This window comes from Phyllostomus discolor, chromosome 8 (genome assembly GCF_004126475.2).
Source record: "Phyllostomus discolor isolate MPI-MPIP mPhyDis1 chromosome 8, mPhyDis1.pri.v3, whole genome shotgun sequence".
Classification (NCBI taxonomy): Eukaryota; Metazoa; Chordata; class Mammalia; order Chiroptera; family Phyllostomidae; genus Phyllostomus; species Phyllostomus discolor.
The window spans coordinates 107,553,418-107,575,994 of NC_040910.2; the positions used below are offsets into that span (position 1 = coordinate 107,553,418).

The window sequence follows — 22,577 nt, forward strand, 5'->3', positions numbered from 1 at the left end:
ATGGGGGAATTAAAAAATGGGTCCGGAGGAGAGAAGGGAGGCGAGAAACCAGGAGTGGGATTTCCTGGGAGACTGCAGGGCCCACGTATGGTGTCAGGCCGGGAGCCCCTGTCCAGCCTACGGGCAGGAAACCCCTGGGCAGGGCACCTCTGTGACCCGCGCCCGCCAAGGGCCGTTACCAGCATTTGGGATGCTGCGGGAGGGAATGGTTGAGGCCGCCTGGCGTGGGCTCCTTTGACTTCGACAGGAGGAACTCCTGGAGCCTCAGCTTCACCTCAGTGCTGGCGATGGCACCTGCGATACAGGACGTAGTGACCTGGGTGCCTGCGGCCACAGCCCAACTGGGGGATTGGGGAGGAGTCCTGGCCGGCCCCAGGCGACCCCAGGCCTTACTCTCTTTGCTCTTCTCCTTGTTCCGCAGAATGAGCAGCTGCTGCTCTAGCCGCTGCTTCTCCAGCTCCTCCTGCCGCTGCTGCTCCCGCTGCCGCTGCTGCTCCAGCTCCTGCTGCCTTTTGGCTGCCAACATCTGCTGCTGCTGCAGAGGCAAGGGTGGGGGGGAAGGACGGGGAGACAGGGTGAGCAGGTCCGGGCGGGGGTCAAAGGTCTGGGTGGCCCCCCCACGCCCCCCTTGCTCACCTTGAGGTGCTTCTGCAGCTGGACCTCATGCTGCCGTGTCAGGTGGTCATGCTGTTTCTGAAACTCAGCGAATAGGAGCTGCTTCTGCAGCTGCTGCTGCTGCTTGAGCGCCAGGAGCTCCTGCTGCAGCTGCTGCTCCCGCAGCGCAGGGTCCACGGGACCTGCCAGAGCGCCCCGCAGCTCCACGGGGCTGGGGCTGCCTCCGCCCCCGCCCCCCATTGAGCTGGGCATGGCTCCTGGCAACACCGGCTTCACCTCCACTGTGGGGGGAAGAGACAGAAACGGGTCAGGAGGCCCCAGCCAGCTAGCTCCGTTGGTTAGGGCATCATCCCGATACGCCAAGGTTGTGGGCACGGTCCCCGGTCAGGGCACATACAGGGAACCACCAGTACATGCATAAATAGGTGGAACAACAAAGTGGTCTCTCTCATTCACCCCTTTCCTCTCTTTCTCTCTCTCTCTCTCTTAAATCAATAAATATTTTCTTTTTACTTTATTTATTTTTTTAGAGAAAGGGGAAGGGAAGGAGAGGGAAAGGAACATCAACGTGTGGTTACCCCTCACATGCCCCCAACTGGGGACCTGGCCCACAATCCAGGCATGTGCCCTGATGGGGAATCGAACCTGCAACCCTTTGGTTTACAGGCCTGTGTTCAATCCACTGAGCTACACCAGCCAGAGCAATACATTTTTGTAATGTTTTGGGTTTTTTTTTAAAGGGATCAGGAGGCCTGATCCCAGGCCTCACTAGGTCTTGGCAGCCATGTGGCGTGCACAGAGCTACCGGGCAGAACTGTCGGACCACAGGGGAGCAGAGACGTAGGAAATGAAATCCCTCACTCTGGGTGTACCGCCCTCTGCCTTAATTAAAGGAGGTCAAAGCCATGAACTTCAATAGGAAAAGATGCATAAGTGTGAAGCACAGTACCTGAGAGACCGTAAGTGCTCACCACACGACATTGCCGTGGACAGTTAACGCCGCTGGGCGTTTACATGGATTACTTTACTGATGGGGGAAACTGAGGTTTCTCGAGGTTGAAGTAACATGACCAACGACGAACAGGCGGTGACTGCTGAACCAGGGTGCGAATCCCAACCTTGTGCTCTCAGCCACTGTCCCTGCCGGGCCCCCCTCCTCCCCCCACCACACACTCCCTGCCAAGAAGCCTGTACTGGAGGAGAAAATGAGGCACGGAAGTTGGTTCTAGAACTGATGGGGCTGGCAGCCGTGGCCCTCAGTAAACTCTGGAGATGCCTTTGGGGACCCTCCAGACATCCCCACCCCCTCCCATTTTCTCTTCCCCACACCCAACAAGGGCAGAGCCGAACGGAGGCTGTGGAAATGGGGGGGGGGGGGAGCAGGAGGCCTCAGGGAAAGGGGGTGCAGGGCTGCACCAAACCAGGGACAGGAGGGGGCTGGGAGTCAGACTCGCTTCCTTTGCTGGATTATCTCCTTTCAACAGTTTTATTGTAATTACCCTGCAAATGCCGCTATATATAGAGTGAGCCAAACAGCAGCTGTGCTTGAGGGGAGGAGGGAATGAGAGAATGGGAGGATAGGAGGGCACGCACGGAGAGGAGGTGGGAGGAGGAGACAGGAAAGGAAAGGGAATCAGACAGGAAGACGGGTAACAGCAAGGGGGGGCCGGAGCCGAGGCTGATTGCTCCAAACTCCAGGCCCAGGGGCAACCCACTGGGAAGAGGAGAGGGGTCAAGGGGCCTACTGGGCCCCAAGGCCTTAGGTCCAGACCCCCACATGGACAATGGGCTGACAGGCCCTAGTGAGTGGCACAAGATCCCAACGGGAGGGATAGGTCTCGACCTCCTGATCCCGGCGCTCTGTCCTCTGATCATGGAACGTCACTTCCCACCACGGCTCTGTGGTCGCCAGGGCAAACACCACACGGGCGAGGAGCCCCAAGCCCAGCCCACACCGCACAAAGCCTCCTGACGCCAGCAGGAAGGGGAAGGCCGGCTACCCGCTGCCTGGGAAGGAGGAAGTGAGAGAGGCAAGGCCAGCCCGTTTGTTTCTTTCCCAGTTCTTTTTCCAGAGAAAGCCCTTGCTCTCCTCACGCCAGCCCAGGGAGGCCGCGGGGAGCTAGGAACACTCCAGTGGCAAGGGCCCACGCCAGGGCCCACCCCAGCGCAGGCCTGGAGAAGAAAGGGCCCCAGCACCCTGAGGGTCTCCTGCCCTCGCGAGCAGCAGGCCTTGGTCCAGGTCGCCACCCCCCTCAGGAGCCCACAGAGAGCAGGGCGGGGGCGAAGGGCCGAGCTAAGAGAGGCTCCCACACCCTGTGCAATCTCCGGGCCTAGATCTCTCCAGGGAGCCCGCACTGAAAAAGCGCCACTGGGCAGGGGCTAGGTGTGCAAAAGGCCAAGGCCGTGCTACCCTCCTGCCTGAATGTGGCCTCGAGGACCCGCCGGGGGCAGGGTGGTAAAGACGGAGCAGAATGTCTGTCTCAGTTCCCACCAGCCCCCTCTCCCCGCAGCCCTGCTGGGCACATTCCTCTGTGGTTCGCCCGCCAGCCACACTGACGACTCTGCGGCCAGGAGGCCGGAGCCACATCTGCAGGAGTGGCCAGATGTGGCCGAGAGGGTGGAGCCACACACGCACACAATCTCGCTCTCTCTTCCCCCTCCCCTTGTCTTCCCCCTACTCTCTCTCTCATCCGCTTTTGCTCCTGACCCATGCTCTATCCCGGCACCAGGAAACTGCAAAGGGCCTTTCCGGAGCTGATCAGCACCATCCAGGGTGCAAAGCAGGGTGGCGGCAAAGAACCAGCAGCCAGTCTTGGGTCTCCCCAGCCCTGGAAATGCTCATCAAGGCCCCAAGCTGGCTGGACAGTTGTCTGTTCCTAGGAAAGCCCGGCTGGGCCCGAGGCACTGCCATCGCCCAGCCAAGAGGTGGACAGGCTTCAGCCTGCTGCTCCCAGCAACGCCAGGGCTGCGGGAGCCGGTGCCAGCCAGCCTGCCCACCCAGGGAAGAAGGGCAGGGGCCCGAGCACTCCCGGCTCCCAGCAGGTAATCCTGCTCAGGACGGAGCTGCCCCCAGCAGAGCTGGCTTCCCTCGCAGGAACGCCGCAGAGAGGGCACGGGTTCAGGAGAGGGGACTCTCCCACCAGGGCTCCCTCACAGCTGCCACCACCACCGAGATGCCGGGCTCTGCGCAGCGGTGAGGACCGCAGCCCAATGGGGTGCAGGTGGTGGGGCAGCCAGTGGGCTCCACCACACAGCGCTGTTCCCGCATAACCTCGAAGCTCAGGCGACTGGACAGTATTACCCTGCAGGCCCTTGTGGGGCCTGGACAGGAGTCCGCCAGGGCTCTCCCAGGTAGTAACCTGGCTCCAGCCAAGACAGAAGGGGCTGCAGCTGAGCAGCTGGAGTCAGAGAAAGGGTGGGGGGAAAGCACCGAGCCCTGAACGTAGCCTGCTGGGCATGAAACCTAGAGCCTGGCTGGCCTCGAACCCCGCTCCCCAAGGATCTGCCCCTTCTACCAGCTTGGCACGAGCAGCGTGCGTGGAAGCGGCTGCCACCAGAACCAGCACCTGGAGGGGGACATGGGTGTGTCATGAGAAGAGGTCCTTGGTCGATCACCTCCTGGCGGACCAAGAAAGGTGGGAGAACCTCTGGAGAGGGAAGAGAGTGGACAGAAGGACACTGTTCCTTAGGAGGACAGGCCGGGAATCTGCTAGCAAGGAGACCCCTGAAAGGCCAGGGGAGGGGTCACGGGGAAGGGCAAGGCCCCGGGTCCTCCCTTGACCCCTGTACCTCCTCCTGGCGGAGAGCGTGAGGAACAGTAGAGAGTACGCCGGACAGCCACCACCGCAGCCTCCTACGGGGCCAGAGGGCAGCATCGCCTGCCCTGCCCCAGACTCTGCTCCTTCCCGGGGACTCTGACCCTCCCTCCTGGGAGTGGTGGCCTTAAGGACAAGCAGCAACACTATCTTGTCCTCCGGCCTTCTGCAGGTGTGACCGACACCGCCCCCCTGGAGAGGCCCAGCCCACGTGGCTGATGGGCAGAGCTGGGTACACTTCCAGTCGTCAGCGACCCCTCACACACCAGGCTCTGCCTCAGAAGGAGCCTCCCCGTCCAGCTTACAGGCACCGCCGGGCAGCGACGACACCTGTCTCCCCTTCCAGCGGGGCCTCCCACCCCTGCGCAAACCCCTTTCGTCAGCGGGGGCTCCCCCAGCAGTTTCTTCAGGCAGCACAACCGGGGATGGCCCAGATCCTTGGGGGGGAGAGGAAGATAATGCAGACACTTACGGGGTGATTGTTGGGACAACTGTCACACAGCCCTAGGCTGCAGAGCATCCAGACAGAGGGACACGGTCCCCAGGCACACAAGTGGCTCTGGGACATGACACATGGGTTTCGGCAGCACCTTTCTGGGAATAATGGTTCAGGGCTCAGCCTTCCTCCTGCTCTGAATACACCACGTTCCAGCTCCAAGCTCTCTCCTGGAGAAGTCACCGCCTCTGGGGTCCCTGTGACCCCAACACCGGCAGCAGGGAAACGGCATCTCCAGTCCCCCCAGAAGAAGCCCAGGCGGGAACGGGCTGCACAGCGTGCGGGCCTCCCAGCAGACCTCAACAGCTTAACAGGCGGCTCCAAAAGGCTCTGCTCCCAGGAGCCACGGGCCACAGGAGCCTAGGGAGGAAAGGGACCGAGGGTGCGGAGGCGTGAGGGAGGTGTGCATCGGGCCATCTGAAATGCCCACAGAGGACGAGAATGAGGCCTTTGCTGAGAAGCCCTGGGTCTGAGGAGCCACCCCGACAAAACTGGGGAGAGGTCTGTACAAGGGGCTCTGAGAGGGCCTGTGTAACCCCCTCGTTACGCAGACAAGGAAAGCCAGCCCCTTAGGCTCCTGTGCAGGAGATCCCCCCCAGCTACGTAGCAGGGACTCGAACCCAGGCGTCCCGGCTCCCAGCTAGGCAGGCTGCCTGTACACACTGGCCTGTGCAGCGAGGCACCAGCGCCCCAGGCGTGCGGCACCCACCAGACCCGGGGAACTGGCCCCTCAGGGGAGCAACAGGCGGGCAGCCCACCGTGGCGTGCAGCCTCTTCTCCCGGCACCGATGCCCTCTGGAGCAGGCCGGGGAGTCAGCGGCTTCCTTAAATGACCTCCTTCTGTCCCTCTGGAGAATGGGAAAGGGCTCTTGTCCCTTCCCCGGTCTTGAGGGACTTTGGAAGGAGGCAGGGAGCAGCAGTTCAGGCCGCTCCCCATGACGCCGATCACCCCTCCCCTCCGAGGCCGGGTTCCCAGGGTCTATTTCTGTGCTGCCGCACGCCGAGCGAGGCCGGCCCGGGCTCGACAGGTGCCGCCTCAACCCGGGCAGCGTTTCCGCACGTGCGAGCTGGGCACGGCCCTCACCTAGCGGCGCTCACGCTGTCTCGCGTGTTGCACACATCACATCACACATTGGATGACAGCGAGGGCTCTGGAGCACGAGAGAACCAGGGTTCGGGCCACCGCCTGGGGACAAGGGACCGAGCACCTCCCTGAGCTCCGCGCAGGCACCTGTGAAACGGGAGTGAGAAGGGCACCTACCTCCCAGAGCTGTCCAGCTCAGGAGAGCACGTGCGCGCGGAGCAGCTCGGCACGGGGCCTGGGGGAATCTCAAGAGGTGCTAGTCAGGGCCAGCGTTAATGGCTCCTGACGTTTCCTGGACCCCTTTGGCAGTCCAGTGAGGCCTGTGGACCACTTCTCAGACTGTTTCTAAAGTGAATGAAATAAAACACTTAGAATTACGTGGCGCCAAGTTCACAGACCGCCTGAATCCCAAGGAAGTCAGGCTCAGACCTCTGCCAGAGTGAGGCCTCAGCTCTCGGATTTCGGACTGTCCCCAGGTCGCGCTACGGACCCGTCCCCATCAAAGCCTTTCCTGCGGGCCCCGCACGGCAGAAGTGGGAGTGGCCAGCAGCTGGATCCCGAGGCTGCAGAAAGAATCTCTGGGAACAGACCCCTCCCGAAGGCGGCTCTTCCAGGCTTTCTCTCCTGCCTCGCTACCTCCAAGAAAGGCCGCTCTGTCCTCCGCAGCTCGGCCCACGGGGGTGGAATCCCTCCCGGCCCTCAGAGGCATCACCCAGCACAGAGGAGCACAAGCGCTGAGCCCTGCTCTCAGGGCCCCCGTTCCAAGCAGCCGAAAAGTGTCCCCCATTATCCAGCCTTCCTGGGCCCACTGCAGGCCACACCTCCCTCCCCGGTTCTATTCCACATCTTCCTGGACCCCTCTCCTTGCCAGGCAGAAGCCACGTGCAACGGACTTCAGAAACTCTTAGACCGTTAGTGTGGGAAGCGCCTGCAAACCAGCAACTTAACCTCTCCAGTTGACAGAGGAGGCCCATATGGCTGGAGACAGAAAAGGTGTGTCCGAAGTCACCTGGAAAGAAGACGCAGGAGCCAGCCGAGGCTTAACACCAGCTCTCTGGCACGCTCTCTCTCTACCTCCCACTAACAAACAGGAGAAGCCTCGTGGGCCACTCCTGAGTTTAAAGAGCGATGGAGCGAGGAGCCGAACTCAGTACTAAAGATCCAGGGATCTCAGGGTCCCCCAAACACCACAACCCAGGGGCACAGGGGAGAAGGGAGCCATGTGGGCAGACTCCCAGAAGCTGCGAAGCAGGCTGTGTCTCTGAACGACCTTAAGCCTCAGGGGTACAGAGCCCAAGCGGAAGGCACACAGTCTCCCGCTGGTGAGGACAGAGTTCGGCGGCGATCCTGGGCTGCTATGTGGAGGAGAAACAGACTCCCGGCCTTTTCCAGGAAACACTTGGGCACCAAGCTCGAGGCCATTAAAAGGCACACTAACCATTCGAAGCCTGCAGCTGTTGCTGGGACTGTTCGCTCCACACCTGGGGTGGACAACAGGGGCCTCAGGGCATAACCCAGCCGTGAACGTCCAGCAGGGCAGCCTGCCCACCTGCCCACCTGGCCGCTTGCCACAATCCCCCGCGCTGGCAAGGGTTTAGCCACCTGCTCCCCGGCGTCTCAGGACAACATCCTTCCTCTCTAGACTGCCAGGCTAGAAGCTGCGTTCGACTCTGCCAGGGGTAACAACCTCCCTCCCTTTCCGTTAGGCCCTTCTCCCAAGACTCCTAAAGCCCACCGAGGTCTCCCAGGGATGCTGGTGACATCCACTGGCAGGCTGGTAGGCCCCACGACCACTGTCCGCACGGCCTTTGCTCAAGCACATTCTGAGCCTGCCGCCATCAGAATCACCTGAGATGGGCCGCAAGGCTGCTTTCTGGGCTGCCCGACGGCACCCGAACCTGATGGTGGGGGGCAAGGCTTGGAAACCTGCATGTTACTATGCTGCTTTGGTCATTCTGATGCAACTGAGAGTTGGAGAACGACTTTCTCGCAGAGTCCCAGGCCCGGCTACACTCAATTTGGCTGCCAACCTGACAGCCGTTACAGCTGTGTGTGGACACGGCTAATCTGATTTCCTGTCTGGCAGCTGTGCAGCGGGGAAGGGACAGCTGAGGGTCTCAGAAACACGAGGAGGGGAGGAGGGAGGAGGTAGCAGGGGAGGGGGCAGGGGAGGCTGTCTGAACGGGACAGGGTGTGCGGCTCTGTTCCTGAGCCCCCTTCTCCCACCAGCCGACATCCCTGCAGGAAGGGAAGCAGCTGACCAAGTGGTCCCCAGTATTTATAGAAAACAGTCTCCTCTCGGAAACCTCAGGAGCCTCGCCAAGGCCGGATCGGTCTCTGTTCTCTAGGAGCACGAACTTGGGCCGTGCGACGACAGGCCCACCGCATAAAGTTGTGCGGGCTGCGCACCGGCAAGGGCACCTGACTGCAAGGGCAGACTGGGGACCCGGGGCTAAGCCATGCACTCTGGCACGAGAATGGATCCACCTGAAAGAAGGGCCACATTTTAAAACTTGCACGAAGGAGCTCTGGTGCATGTCAGCAGCGGCCCTACACAGAGACCCGAGTCCGAATCCCAGCCGTCACTTGCTCTGTGACTGTCGACAAATTCCTTCACCTCTCTGGTCCCTCTCAATTATAAAAACATGGCTATTAATATCTTCCTAGAAGAGATAAGGGAAGCACCTGACACCCTGTCACTTAATACACTGTAATATTAGTTCCCTTCCCGCCAGAGTCTCACCCAGGCTGCCCACCCCACACCTCCACGCCTCCACACCCACACACCCACACACCCGGCCAAGCCCGGAATGGTCTGAAGAACGTGAACGAGGACATCCAGGGGAAACCCCAACACCAAACCCACGCCCTGTGGCACTTCTGAATGTCCCAACACCCGCAGGACCCCTTCCTGGCACCGGCGGGTGCACGCCCTCCCTCGCTGGGGAAGGGGAATTCTCTTCGTGCCTGCTCACGCGTCCTGCGTGTTGCCCAAGGATCGGCTCTGCCCCGTCCAGGCCGGAAGGGACTCCGGGGCCCACAGATGGTTGGCAGGGGATCTCCCAGCACTGTGTCCTGGGGAATTTCACCCCGGAGTTCAAGTTCCCAGGCTCCCCAAGCTGGGACCAGGCCTAGATGAGCGGGTGCCCACTGTGTACTAGACCAGTACAGAGGAGCCCTTAAGGAAGACCTGGGATGTCACTAGACCTAGGAACCTAAGCTGTCATCTGTCCCCCTCCTCAAACAGGAACAGCAGAGAGCACCCCACATCCCTCAGGGGCTCCGCCTGCCACGGCTCCGGCTCACCCACTAGAGCAACTCACCAATCTGTCTGTTCTCCCGGAGGGCCAAGCCCCAGAGCAGGGCCGAGGAACCCCACCATCAGCCCTGGGTCCCAGCCCCGCGGCATCACCCACTCACCCCTGTGCCGGGCACTGTGCTAACACAGGGAAACGGCCAAGAATGAGACAGCCCGGAGCCCAAAGGACTCCCTTCAAATGGGACTCCGCACTTGTTGCTGGAGAAGGCAGAGTCCAGCCCAGAAAGGCCCTATTCCCCAAGCTCCCGCGCTGCAGAGGACTGGGACATGCACTGCCCAAACAGCGTCCCTGGACACCTGCTTTTTTAGCCACAGGCTCTTGCATCCTGTCTGGAAACCGATCAAGAGATTTTAGGGGCGGGGGGAGGGGGGGACCAAGCTGCCAGGGCCCTCATGGCCATGTTTATCCGGGGTGGATTTTTTTTTAACCCAAAGGTTAAAGTGTTTCTATTTGAAACATCTATTTACATTCCAGAGTCAAAAAAAAAAAAAAAAAAAAAAAAAAAAAACACACAAGGCAGCCCAGCTCCCGGCCTATATCTGTCCCCAGCCGCGTCACAGACACAGCATCAGAGCTGCGCGGGGGGACATTCTTAGCCCTCTCCCCGAGCCGCTGAGGTGACTCATGTCTCCCTCCTGCCAGCATGGACCACGCCACCGCTCAGAAGGCTAGGCAGTGTGCGTGCTGGGCGCGCGTGGGGACGCAGGGATCTGCAGAGAGAGACTGGCTGGGGGGCTCCACGCAGGCACAGGTAGCCTTAGGGAGATGGGGACGGTGAGGTTCCCTCCTGTAAGGATCCCGGGGTTCAACTTGAAACAGGGTGAGAGAACACGCTGAGGAGGCCGGGGACAGCAGGGACAGGGCGGGACGGGTGGACCAATGCCCCAACGGGTGGACGGGTGCCCCAACGGGGCAGAGCTGCCCCCAAGCGGATGTCCTGCAGACTCAGAGAGACCCCTGCTTCCCGAGAGACCACCTTGACTCCTAGAGACTGGGGGGTAAGGGTCAGTGGACAGGGTCTTGAGCTGGAAAGCTGCGGACTCCACTAGACCAGGGCTGGACCAAGCCCCGGTGCTTGCACTCCCTCCCAGGGGAGGCGGCGGGCTCTGCCCCTACCCTAGAAGCCGGCACGGGCATCCCTGCCCGGGCAGATGGCAGGCTTTCTTCCAAGGGTTTTCCAAATCTACCAGAAACATTTATTTACCCTCTGACACATCCCGGTTCGGCTGCAACCTTATCCCCGGGTGGTTGAAAGCCAAATCACAGCTCCCACCTTCCAGCTCAAAGCTTGGGACCCACACCCACGAACCCAGAGGCAAAGGCTCCCCGTACACACACTCTGCCGCCCACACCCAAGTGCCAAGCCACTGCCAGGAGGGGCCAAGCGGGCACGGGGCCAGCAGGCCCCTCCCTCGAGGAAGCATCCTGTGGTGCCGGCCTGGTGGGAAGGCTGTGCCAGGAAGGCCTGATGCTGCCAACAGGTTCCTGGGAGGGAGGGAGGGAGTGGCCCAGCTCTGGGGGACCCCACCTCCAGCCGAGAGCCAAAACAGTCCCTGCTTAGAAGGTGGCGGGGCTGGGGGGCTCCAGCCTGTACAAAGACCCCTCTTCGCCCCCGTGAGATGGGAGCACACCAAGGCCTAGGGGCAGGAGAGACACGGGGGAGCAAAGACCTAAGGCAGCAAAGGCCCCCCGACATCCCGGCTGCCCGCCTCGGCCTAACTCTGCCACGGATGCACGGGCCCCTCCCCAGGTGCCTTATTCCCAGGGGACTCCTGACTGGGGACTCGCAGAAATCACAGCACTGGACCCTCTACTCCTCAGACACCAGCCAGAGGAGCTAAGGCAGCTTTGATTCAAATAAACACTCAGCTGCGGCTTCTTCCCCTGCCCAGACCTCGGGGGGGGGGGGGGCAGCCTGGAGGCAAGTCCCTGACCCACTTCCCCCTCTCTGACCATGGTGCCAGCTGGGCCGGGATCCTCTAGCAATCAGCCCCCAGCAGCAATGCCCACCCTGCCGGAGGGGCTTGAAGAGACGTAGCACAGTGCAGCTGAAGGGAGGGCAGGAAAACCCACCTCGGTGAGCGTGGCTCCCTGACTGCCCATGTTCTCAACACAAAGCCCCCCGAGAGGTCTAAGCGAGACCCCATCTGGGTGAGTCTCAGAGCCAGCCGCTCAGCCCCTGGGAGAGGGCGCCCCACGGCAGAGGGCAGGCGGGGACACGGAGGCACTTACCTGCCACAGGGATGCCGTGCAGAGTGGTCCGAGGCAGGATTTCCAGGGGTGGGTCCCGGCCTGACATCCCATCTGCTGAGAAACAGGATTCCGTCTCATAGATGGTCTGCAGCATCTCCACGAGCCCCTGCGCCTTGGGCACCAGCAGCATGCCAGGGAGGGGGCCGCCCGAGGCGGGAGCCGGCCAGAGGGAAGGAAGGTGGTCGGGCTGGCCCTCACTGCTCAGGGACTCCCGCGGGCCGCTGCCGCTGCCGCCGGGACCCACACTCGGGGAGGTGCCTCATCCGGCCTGGGCACTCCTGGCGGCAGGAAGAGCCAGGAGGCCCCAGAGCTACGGGCCCAGCTCAGCCCCACAGGGGCACTGGACAAGCGGCCTGTGCCCTGCTCTCAGGAGCTGGAGTATGGCTGAGCACTCGGGGACAGGAAGGGAAGCTCAGCAGGCAGGCGGGCTCTCTGTGTTCCCTCCCAGCCCTGGGTGACAGCTATGGAACCGGCTCCCTGCTCCTCCTTCCCGAATGAGCCGCCGGCAGCTGGCAGGAGACTGAAATAGCAGTTGGGGGAGGGCCCTGTCTATAAATAGGTGGAGCATGCTCAGGGAGCCGCCGGCTGGCTGCCAGGAGCCCAGGCCTGGCGGAGGCCCCATGGGGGGAGGCGCGTTCCACCCCAGGAGGAAGCGCCAGGCAGGGGGATGGGAACAGGGGAGGGCTTGCACTCAAGGCCAAGGCCACGGAGCCCGGTGGCCAGAGGCTGGGCTGGGGAAGGGTACCACCGGAGCGCCCGCCCGTCTGAGAGCGGCTCTGGCCCCGCTCTTGGCAGGTGAGGGGCTGGAGGCCAAAGAGCAATTCCACCCTCTACCTTCCCTTTTGCATCCAGGGCAGGTACGGAACAGGAAGGGCCCTGTAAGAGGATGGCAGACAGGGCCACCTGGCCTAACCCTGCATCTTCCTTGGAGTCCTTCTAAGGGCCGGAAGGGCGTTTATTTCACTTGTGCTCTCCCTCAGAGCTGCGCGGTGCCTCTCCGCCGCCTCGGCCAGCAGAGACACAGCAGGGCAGCAGCTAAATGACAACCTACTGGGGCATCACCTCCAGGGGCTGCTCAGCTTCCTTCCAGGGGACAAGCAGGCCCTTCCTGGACAGGATGCAGGCCAGCCCCGGGAAGGGGACCTGGCAGCACCTGCCCACTCTCAGGGCGCAGGTAGTTCTTCCCCGGCGGTGTGCCAGGTGTAACGCTAACAGCAGCGCACGCAGCAACTCATTCATTCCGCACGATGACCTCAGAGGGTAGACGCGGGCCGGGAAACTGAGAGACGAAGTCACTCACCCTTGGTCACAGCACTGCTCGCGTGGTAGGGCTGGGATGTCTCAGCTCCAACCACCACGGACCACTGCCTCCTGAACGAGGGAGCGCGGGAAGCGGCCCCAGGGTCCCCGGGGACACCCGCACAGGAATGGTCTTGAGGTTGGAGCCCCTCTGAGAAGAATCAAGGGGCTGCCAGCATCCCGTTCTTCCTGACCAGCCCCAGACCTGGGAGGACGGCTCCTGTTCTGGGGTGCTCCTGGGACGCAGGGCTGGTGCCCCAGGAGAACTGGTGACACCCACTTACCCTGCCCACCGCTGCCCCGTCCCTTTCCTCGGGTTGTGCCTCCCACTGGTACCAAGATCCCACTTGGCCCCCTGACCTTACTGGAGCCTTTTAATAGCTTGGTTATTCCTGGGTCTGCGTCCCCCTCCCCCTTCCTGATGTCACAGTTGCTATTTTGGAGCCCCCTCCTGGCCCCTTCTTGCCCCCAACTCCAGGCATGGAGCCAGGGACACCTGTCCTCTCCCTGGACTGGATGACCTCACCCTCTTGTCGGGAGTCGCAGGAGCTGGCCAACCAAGGACACAGCGGCGACGGCTCCTGAAGCCCATCGCCCCAGTCGGCATCTGGCAGCCCGGGATGGCAGGGGCGCCTCCCGCCCTCAGGTGGAGGAGCAGGTGGACAGGGGAGGCGGCAGAGGTGGGCATTCCCAGGCCACAGACTGGCTGCAAGATGTCCATTTGGGGGCAAGGGGCGAACAGGACCTAAACAAGTATCCGGGGCGCCTCAGCTCCTTAGCCAAGGCTGACTCTAGAAAACACGGTGATGGGGTGGGGCCCTCCCAGGAGTCTGAAGCTGGTGGGCACCTCAGGGTGGGTCTGGGGATCTCGTTCACCACCCCTGACCCCTACCTCATCCCGGCCAAGCAGGCTCTCTCCAAAGGAGGGCAAGTGAAGGGCAAGGTCCCCTCGGTGGGGTGATGGGCAGCAGACTCAGGGAGCCCAGAAAGCCAGGGGGAGCAGCCCCTCCCAGCCCAGGACTCCACCCACCCACGCTGGGAGCAACCGGAAGGGCTGGCTGGCCCTGTCCGGGCTCTCTCCGCCTGCCCCGGGCACAGGAGAGCGCGGCAGAGAGCCCTGCTCTGGGAGAGAGGAAGTCACCAGCTACAATGACTCAAAGCAGGGCCCCCAGAACCCTGAGTGGCCAGGCACCTAAGCGAAGCGCTCTCTGCTCGGGGAAGATAAAAGCACCCAGGAGACTGGGCACCCAGAAGCGGCCAGAGCCCCGGGCGTGGGACAATTCTCAGCACTGTTGTGGTTTCTAGTAACAGCAAGAAGTGGGAAACGAAGCAGCAGACACAGCCAGACAATCCTCAGCGCGGTTCCTGAATCCTCTGGGGCACTAAGACAGGCAGCCCGGGATGGGGACAAGTGTTTTTTTTTTTTTTTACTTCTGAGATTCGACTGATGCAACAAGATCCTCCTAATGCCTCACCTCATCCTTCCTGCTCTACAGCCCCATCCTCACGGCTCCTGTCCCCCTCCCCCGAACCCCCACCCAACCCGCAGCCCCGAGTGCCACCCTACGAACCCCACGGGGCACCAGCCAAGCATGGGGTGCAGGACCCTCATTCGGAGCCAGCACCATCCCCTCAGAACCATGATGACCTTGCTCTGTCCCTTGGAGGCTGGGGTCAGGCCTCCTGACCCCTTACACCTGCTGGAGGGGAACCCACACCTGGCTCCCTGGGCTCCTCTGGGCCCCCCTTCCCGAGCCCCAGTGGCTGGGGTGGCGCTAACCAGAAGGAAGGAAGCAACGTCTGCTCTGTGCACAGTACAACGAAAGCCAAGGGCTGGCCCAGGGCACCCCAGACGGAGTGTGGGGTACCGGCTTCCCTGGGGTCCCGGAGACATTGGGCCTGCCCGCCCTCCACCAGGCCTCTCCTGTCCTCTGACCCAGTCACACTGGGGCCTGCTGGCATCGCCTCGGTGCTGCCGTCTGCCTGGCCCCACACTAGGTGCTGGCTGAACCCTCTCATTTGGAACCAAGTCCAGCAAAAACACGAACACCTACTTTGGCATCTTCCACATCCCCTCGGGGTTGACCCTGCCTCCTCCTGCCATCCCATTCTAAGCCTGCAACCCCTTGGCAACGATGGAGCAGGGAAGAGGAAGTGGAGCGGACCCCAGCGCACAGTGAGCGCAGAGGTGAGCCGGAGGCACCTACGGGGAGAAGGGACACGAGGCGTCCCCTTCCCGAAGCCCCCACCCCACACCGGCCCTGACCCACTTTCTCCTCCCCGGGGCCGGCTGCCCGCCCTCCCCAGGGGCGCCGAGGCAGAGCCTGAGCTGGAGACTGGGAGGCAGGACGCCGAGGTTCCTGGCTCCACCCCACGCCCGTGCCCCAGTTTCTCTGGTCACCCAGAAAGGAGGGGGCAGCTGCCCTCCTTCCCTCCCCCCTGGGAAAGGGAAGGAGAGAAAGTGCGGAGTGCGCTGGGAGGTGCTGGGCAGGCAGGTGTTGTCATGAAGCTTGTCTCCCTCCCACGCTGGGAACGAGGAAGCTGGCCGCCTCCTCCCGGAGCCCCGCCGCCATCCAGACCGGCCTGCACAGCGGGCCTCGCTCCTGCCCTCTCCTCTGGGCAGCGGCACAGGGGACAGGGCAGTGGCCAGAGCCGGCCGAGGAGGTCCCAGGGTTCGGGGCAGCTCCTCTGACCAAGTCGGGCCAAACCCAGGCAGGGGGCCGATTCTGCCGGTCCTTCGACACCACGGAGGGAAGCAGAAGTGATCGGTTCCAGGAAAATAAAGAAAGCCTCACTCCTCGAGCCCCCTTTTGCCCGAAGAGACGCCAGACGCCGGGCAGTGCCCCCCCACAGGGAAGCAGGCAGCCCCCCCCCCCCACGGGCTCTGCCTGCACCCAGGACCAGAAAAGAGGCAAATCAGGTCAAACGCTGGCACTGGGCCCAGCCTGGGGGTAAGTCGATCAGCTCCCACGCCCCAGGAGGAGGGGTCAGCCCCAGAAGCAAGCTGCCCCGAGGCCCTGCCTGCGGCCCCTCACCCAGAACTCTCTCGCTAACCTGTCTGCTCTGAGGATGGGGATGAGGCACCTCCTACTTTTCGCCGCAGGCCAAGCTCCTGGCCTGAGAGAAATTTGGGGAAACCCAAGAACAGTGCTAGCCCACGGCCGAAGGAAAGAGGAACGTGTCTTCGGGGATTCGGGAGGGGGCGGGAGCACCCGGGGCCAGGCCACCCGGGCCCTGCAGACCAACCGTGCCCACCTCTCCCCCCGGCCTCGTGGTCCCTGGCTCTCCCCGGGCCTCTCTGCACCGTGTCCACAGGGGAAGTAGACACCTACATGCTTTAGCTGCAATTCGTGGTTTCGTTTGACTTCCGTGGAGTCCAAAGGCTCGTGGTATCCAAGCTTCTGCCTGGCACGGGGCACCCCCGGCCCCAGCCCCAATGCCGCCCTGAGCTCTGGGAATGGCAGATGCCGGGCCCCTTGACAAGGATGAGCGCTGTGGAGGTGGCCGTCCCCAAGAGCAGCTCTCACTCCACAGGTGGGACAGCCAGTTCCGGAGCCCCAGGAAAACTCGGGGGGAAAGGGCCTCAGCGGGATGCCCTCAAGCACTGACCCCAGCTGAGGCCTCTCCACAGCCCTAGAATGAGGTCCTGGGTCTCTGGCCCCCTCCTCAGCCCTCCCTCCCGAACACTGGAGGGCAGCATCTCCCCCTACTGGGGGGAGTGGGAAAGCCGGCTAGGCGGGCGCAGCCAAGCCTACAGACCCCACTCAGGAGGGCCCTCCCGGCAAGGCTCAGCAGCGCTCCCAGCTCCCAGGCCGCCCGTCTCCCACGCTGGTGGGCGCCTTCAGCTCCGGCCACCCTCCTGCTAACCCTTGCAGATGTGACTGCACAGGGAACCGGGACCAACAGCATCTGGAAAGGCCACCCGGTGACCTCACCAACCCAAGGCTGATTATTTTAGCCTTTTTTTTTAAAAAAGAGAATAAAACCCCAAAACTTGAAAATGTCCTTCCAAAGCCACCAACCAATGCCCCTGGGCAGCTTCTGCCCCCTCGGCCCTGGCTCAGACGGCAGCCCCGGCGTGACTGGAGGTGGCTCTGGGACAGGTGAGCACGGCGGCTCAGAGGAAAGGGGCAGCTGGCACTACTGTGGGGACGCCGATCCTGCTGGGGGGCGGCACCCTGCTGAGATGGGCGAGGGAGTGATGAGAACCCCCCCAGGCCTCTCCTCTCAGAGGAGGAAGCAGGAAGTCAGAGCCCCACAGCCCACCTTCCAGACCTCTCCATGTCTGACACCTGGCACGGCCCCCACAGGTTGAGTGAAGGGGAGGGCAGAGGTGGGGGGAACCAGGAGGGAAACACAACCCCCGCAGGAGGGGGCTCATCGGGTTTCGGGAACCCAGCCTTCTCCAGCTGGCCCTCCGCTCTGTCCGCAGCCTGTGCCCTGGTCACGTGATGCTGGACGGGAAGGGGGAGGGGCGCGGCCTTGACCAACACCGATGGCACCAAGCCAAACAATCCCACCAGCTTCCAGAGCCCCCGAGTCTGCTGCACCCCCAGGACCCTGCCGAGGGCCTCTCCCGCATGTGGCCAGCACCAGGTCCAGCACACCGACAAAGGGGAAGGAGGCGAGAAGGGGCCGCACTGCCCACCCGATGCCGCCTGTCTCTCCTGCAAATGGGTTTGCATCTCCAGGCCCTGGTTTCCCCTAACTCTGCAAGAAGGAAAAACACCCTCCACCCCTACGGAGAGAGATGTGGGAGCTCGGACAGGCTGTTGAGCAAGAGGGACTCTGACCCTTTAAGGCTGCACAGAAAGACACAGCCAAGGCAGTTATTACTGTGACCACAGTGACCCGTGACCCTTCTGGGAAACTCCTGAGGGTCCAGCTCAGGCCACTTGGACACATCCTCATGGGCATACACCCAGACGCACCCACACACGGAGCGGCCTGGAGTCCCACCCAGGGGCTATTTCTGGCAGCCTGAGGCAGGCTCCGAAGAGCAGAGAAGGATGGGAAATCTCAGAGGCCAAGACCCCAAACCAGGAATCCACCACGTGCAGGGCCCCGCAAGAGAAGGGGCAGTGGACCTGACTCAAAGGAGAAAGCCGAGACCCCTCCACCCTCACGTCACTGCACCCCCACCCCTACAGCGCATGCCCCCAACACAGACCAAGGCCAAAGACGCTGCAAACCTCTGCTAGAGACAAGTACGGGGCACAGAGCAACACGCCGCCAGGAAGAGAGGCAGCACCACAAAAAGGAAGCTCGGCACTCAGCTATTGTCGAGAACTTCTTCCAGTATCACTGCCACCCCCCTGCCCCCTGCCTGGGCCGCCCAGAGACTCAGGCACCCACATGCCCTCTCAGGGCTGGCATGGGAACAGAGTTGGACCCACGCCCCCAAGGGCCAGTCCAGACTATTGCTGACCCATCAGTTCTCGGGTGCCCCCTGCGGTCAGTAACTCCAGGCTCACGTCTGTCCTCCTCTCACGAGGCTTCTCCACTCCTGACGCCCCGGTCCCCTCGAAGCTCAGACCGGCCGGGCTCTCAGCCCGCACGCGCGGGCCGCTGCGGCCAAAGCCACCCCAGGGTGCCCTTCCCCAGCCCCCCGGCTCTTACCCGACTCGGTGGGAGAGTTCATGCCGGCTCTGGGCCTGCAGGGAGCTGGCGCTGGGGGCCGGGACGGGAGGGGACGGAGCTGCGATGATGTCGAGACAGACAGACGATAACAGACAGACGGACGGGACGGGAGCCCGGGGCCGCTGTGCCTCTAACGCCCATCCGAGGCCATGCTTCCGGGCGAGGCAGTCAGGCACTCAGCACGGCATCCCTGCGGAGAGGGGGAGCAGGGTTAGCGCCCGGACTCAGGGATCTCGGAGCTTGTTCGCTTCCACCTGGTGAAGGGGGGAGGGGTGAGTGCCTAGGGGCACTGAGGGGATCCCGAATGGGACCGAACCCCGGTTTCTTCTCTTCCTAACCTGTAAGGCCACCAGCCCTCAAGGGACAGGAAATAGCTACAGCAGTGACACCCCCACAAACTCCTTTTCAGGTGACAGTGCCTACTGCCAGGTGGGGAGACCTTACAGACTCCCAAAGGTGCCCACGTGGGGCTGAAGGCACACAAAGAAGAGATGCAAGGAGGCTTCCAAACTCTGCCCATGGTGGTGGGGAGACGCAGGGCTGACCCGGGGTCCCTGGCCGAAAGGAAGAGAGAGACTGGGACCCCAGGCCCAGCAGCCTGAGTTGGGACTCGCAGGTTGAGTGACATCTCCCTACTCTTTGGTCCTGGTGCCATCTGACTCTCAAATGTGACGTGCTTCTCTACCTCGGTCTCCCCCTTTTCCCAGTCGGCCAGGGAAAAGAGGGCAACGCTCTCTGACCCATGACCCAGGCTGTCCCCAGGAATCTGGAAAGGCAGAGACATTCACCCCACGTCCAGCACCCCCAGACTTGGGTCCAGGGGCCCAAGCCCAGGGCTTCCTGGGGGTTGTACAGGTTCTGTCCTCTGTGAGGTCTGAAATCTGGCCAGGGCTCTGCCTGCCAGATTACGGGTCCAAGCAGAAAAAGGCAACCAGACCAAAGGCCCAGAGGCAGGCCTGCCAAGGCCAGCGTAGTAACAGAGGATGTTCCAGTATTAAAAGACCATTAAAAGCCACCCCTATCAGGGTGGCTTGACGGATCGGAGCACTGTTTCATACACCAAAAGGTTATGGGTTCTATTCCCCGTCAGGGCACACACCTAGGTTGCAGGTCAGGGCACAGACGGGAAACAACCCTACTGATGTTTCTCTCTCTCTCTGTCTTTCTCTCCCCCTGCCCCGCCTCCGCCTCCCCCTCTTTCTTTCTCTCCCCCCCACCCCCCTCCCCGGCCCACCTTTCTCTAAAATCAAGGTACATATCCTTGGGCGAGGATTAAAAACAAAAGACCGTGAGTTTGCCAACCTATCCCCACCCCTCCCAGAGCTGGTCCTCAAGCCTCACACTACGCATGCACCCACCTGGGCCCATCCCTAAACAGCCCACGAGCCACCCCAGACATGATCTCATTCATTTTCTTGCAAATGAAAGGAAGCCCAACACTCGGTGAAAGTGAGGCAGCAGAAAGCAATCAGATGAGGCTGAGAGAGACGCTGGATGTTTAAGCCCGAACTGCGCTCCCCCAGCGAGGAACAGGCAAGGAGCTCTGTCCCCGGATAGCCCCACCTCCTGGCAAGAAAACTTCTCAGTAAGCCTTGAATTCTCATCACGGATTCCCAGGGGTGAGGTCCGTATGGAGCCGAGTAGCCTGGGAGTCGGCCATGGCAGGGACACAAGGACACACGCACGTACGCACACACTAGGGAAGCCTCGAGGCTTCAAAGGCCTACTGTGCTCCGTGCCCTTGCCCACAGGGTCTGGACTCCACAGCTGCAGAAAGGTGCCCTCCGACTGGGGAGGTGGGAGGGAGCCGAGCGAAGGGGCCGGACGGCTGCGAAAGACACAGGCGTGGGGCAAGGACAAAAGAGGCTGTGCAGGGCTGGGGCCAGGCTCAGGAATGCGGCAGGTGGGGCTGCTGGTGCCCTGGCAGGGCCAGCGTGGGCAGGCAGCTCTGCCCGTGCCCACCCGGGGCTGGCGCCCAGTCCCGCTCACACCCTTTCCCGTGGGCTGGGGAACACAGCTTCAGAAATTCCCACGATTCCCAGCAGCCCAAGTGGCCCAACCCATCTGCCTCGTAAAAGACACCTCCACAGCAGGATGCTCAGAAGGGGCAGAGCCTCCGAGGCGTACGCACACCGCGTCAGTATCAGGTCCCAAGCCCCCACGGTCCTCGCCCCTGGGGAGAACAGGCAAGGAAGGGTTTCTAGAACTCCCGAGGGCTCGGGTCTCTTCCCCGCCCTGAAGGACGCAGCAGAGCCCTGCGCCCGGTCCACCTGCAGAGCGTCTGCCAGTCCCCGCGCCGAGCCTCCCCGGTGAACAGGGGCCTCCAACAGGAACAAAGCGGCATTCACTACCTGGCCAGGGCAGGCACCGATTCTTGTCTGGGGCGGAGCGTGAAGTGGGGACGGGGCAGCGTGATGGTCAACACCAGAGCTCTTTGGTCCCCGCTCTGCTAGAGAAAAATCACTGCTGGCCACTGTTGTAGGAGGGTCTCGTCGGGCAGCCTGGGGACCAGGAGCTGTGTGGCTCTGGGATCACAGACCAGTGAGTGGCCCAGTTTCCTTGACATCATAGGCAGGCAGGTGCCACGACCCTGTCGCCACGCTGTCAACTCTCTCAGTCAGACCCCTGTCCCACCCCAGAATCCAAACCCATCTACGACCTCCAGCCAGGATGGCAGGACAAGGCACGAGGGAAGCATCTGCCCCTACAAGCTCATGGCTAAGCCAGGGGAGTTAGGGCAAAAACCCTAGGGGGGACCCCTCCCGCCCCATTCACGGGTAACAAGGCTCTGGCGGAGGGTGGGAGGAGCAGGGTGGGCAAGTGAGGGAGACAGGGAGCAGTGAAATGCCCCAGAGACCACGAGTTTACAGTGCTGCCCTGCAGGGATCTTGTCCCCCAAAGAGCCCCCTCGGGACTCCTGGGGAGTCAGGTGTCCCCCTGAGGGTTTCTCTGGTCCCTGGACTCCAGCATCACCTGCCAGCCTTCTCCTGACACACCAGCTCTGGCCCTGCTAGAGGCAGGCCCAAGTTCTGAGCACTGTGGCCAGGGTCCCCTCCCCGGGTCCCAGGCGGCCAAGCCAACTGTCTGCACCGAATCCTGTGAACCTGAGATTGCCCCCAGGCTGAGATCGGCACCCAAAGGTCGCCCCAGAAAGCTGTGAGCCCAGACACCCCATCCCGAGGCACAAAGGCCCTCTCCTCTGGACTCCTCCTGCCTGCAGCCACGGGAGACCATTTTCCCGAGCCTCCCAGAGCTCCCGTCGCCTCGGACCTTCCCCGAGCTGGGCCACCCGGAGCCTGGGATGACCAGAGCCACGAGGGGTGGCTGACTCGGGTGCCTAGGCCCCACGCTAAGAGGAGGGGGAGGGCAAGAGAGGAGGGAAAAAGGCACCAGGCTAACAAATTCATTTTTGCAATCGGCCCGTTTCTGTTTGTCTGCTCAGACGCAGCTCCAGGCATCTGCACAAACCAGATGGAGGAGGCTGCTATTTCTAGAAAAAAAAAAAAAAAAAGCAGGGGGGGGGTTGAGAGGGAAAGGAGGGAGGAGGCAGAGGCAGAGGGCAGAAGACCCGGTCTGTTTGCCCTAAAACCTCAGGCAGAAGGACACCCCCTCCCCAGCACTACCACACAGGGTCCCCATTCAAGAGAGGGCTGAGGCCAGGACTGGGGTGAGGTGGGGTGGGGAAGAAGAAAGGCAGAGAAAGTTTAATTAGCCAAAGTCAGCTACAGGCTACAATAGGCCCCCTCACAGGCTGCATCAGGTTTTCATTCATGAGCAAGCGACAGTGCTCCAAAAATGCCAAGAACCGCCCCCCCTTGCAGTCTCTCCCCAACCCCCCCCACCAACAGGAGTGCGTCCTCTAGCAGGCTGGCTGAGCCTGATGCCGTGTTCCAGACATCCCTCCTCAAAGGGATGTGAGTAGGAAGAATTAATTATTAAAGAGCAGCTGGTACTTCGGCACCGACTGTACTCCCCCCCAGCTCCCAGAGCTGGTCCCCCGCCCCCCTCGTGCAGAAACACAAACTACCTCCCCATCCCCAGGCCCCATTTCTAAA

At 62.2% G+C, this 22,577-nt stretch overlaps 1 protein-coding gene across 8 annotated transcripts in view; it reads right to left on the reverse strand.

The window, feature by feature from the left end:
* HDAC5 (histone deacetylase 5) overlaps positions 1–22,577 on the reverse strand; it is a 35,243-nt gene that overhangs the window by 10,588 nt on the left and 2,078 nt on the right. For 3 of the 8 annotated variants that reach the window (XR_004904931.1, XR_004904932.1, XM_028520602.2), the window contains exons 2-6: positions 18,502–18,712; positions 11,563–11,637; positions 637–896; positions 394–535; positions 180–294 (exon numbers count right to left, since the gene is read on the reverse strand). Coding sequence is in view for 6 of the 8 variants with exons in the window: in XM_028520602.2 (XP_028376403.1) it covers positions 180–294; positions 394–535; positions 637–896; positions 11,563–11,637; positions 18,502–18,523 (614 nt within the window). In the remaining 2 variants the exon portion in view is untranslated. Of the gene's footprint in view, positions 1–179; positions 295–393; positions 536–636; positions 897–6,187; positions 6,356–11,562; positions 12,064–18,501; positions 18,713–22,577 lie in introns of those variants that run through there. The other 5 variants (XM_036033987.1, XM_028520605.2, XM_028520603.2 and 2 more) reach the window with 5 other exon arrangements.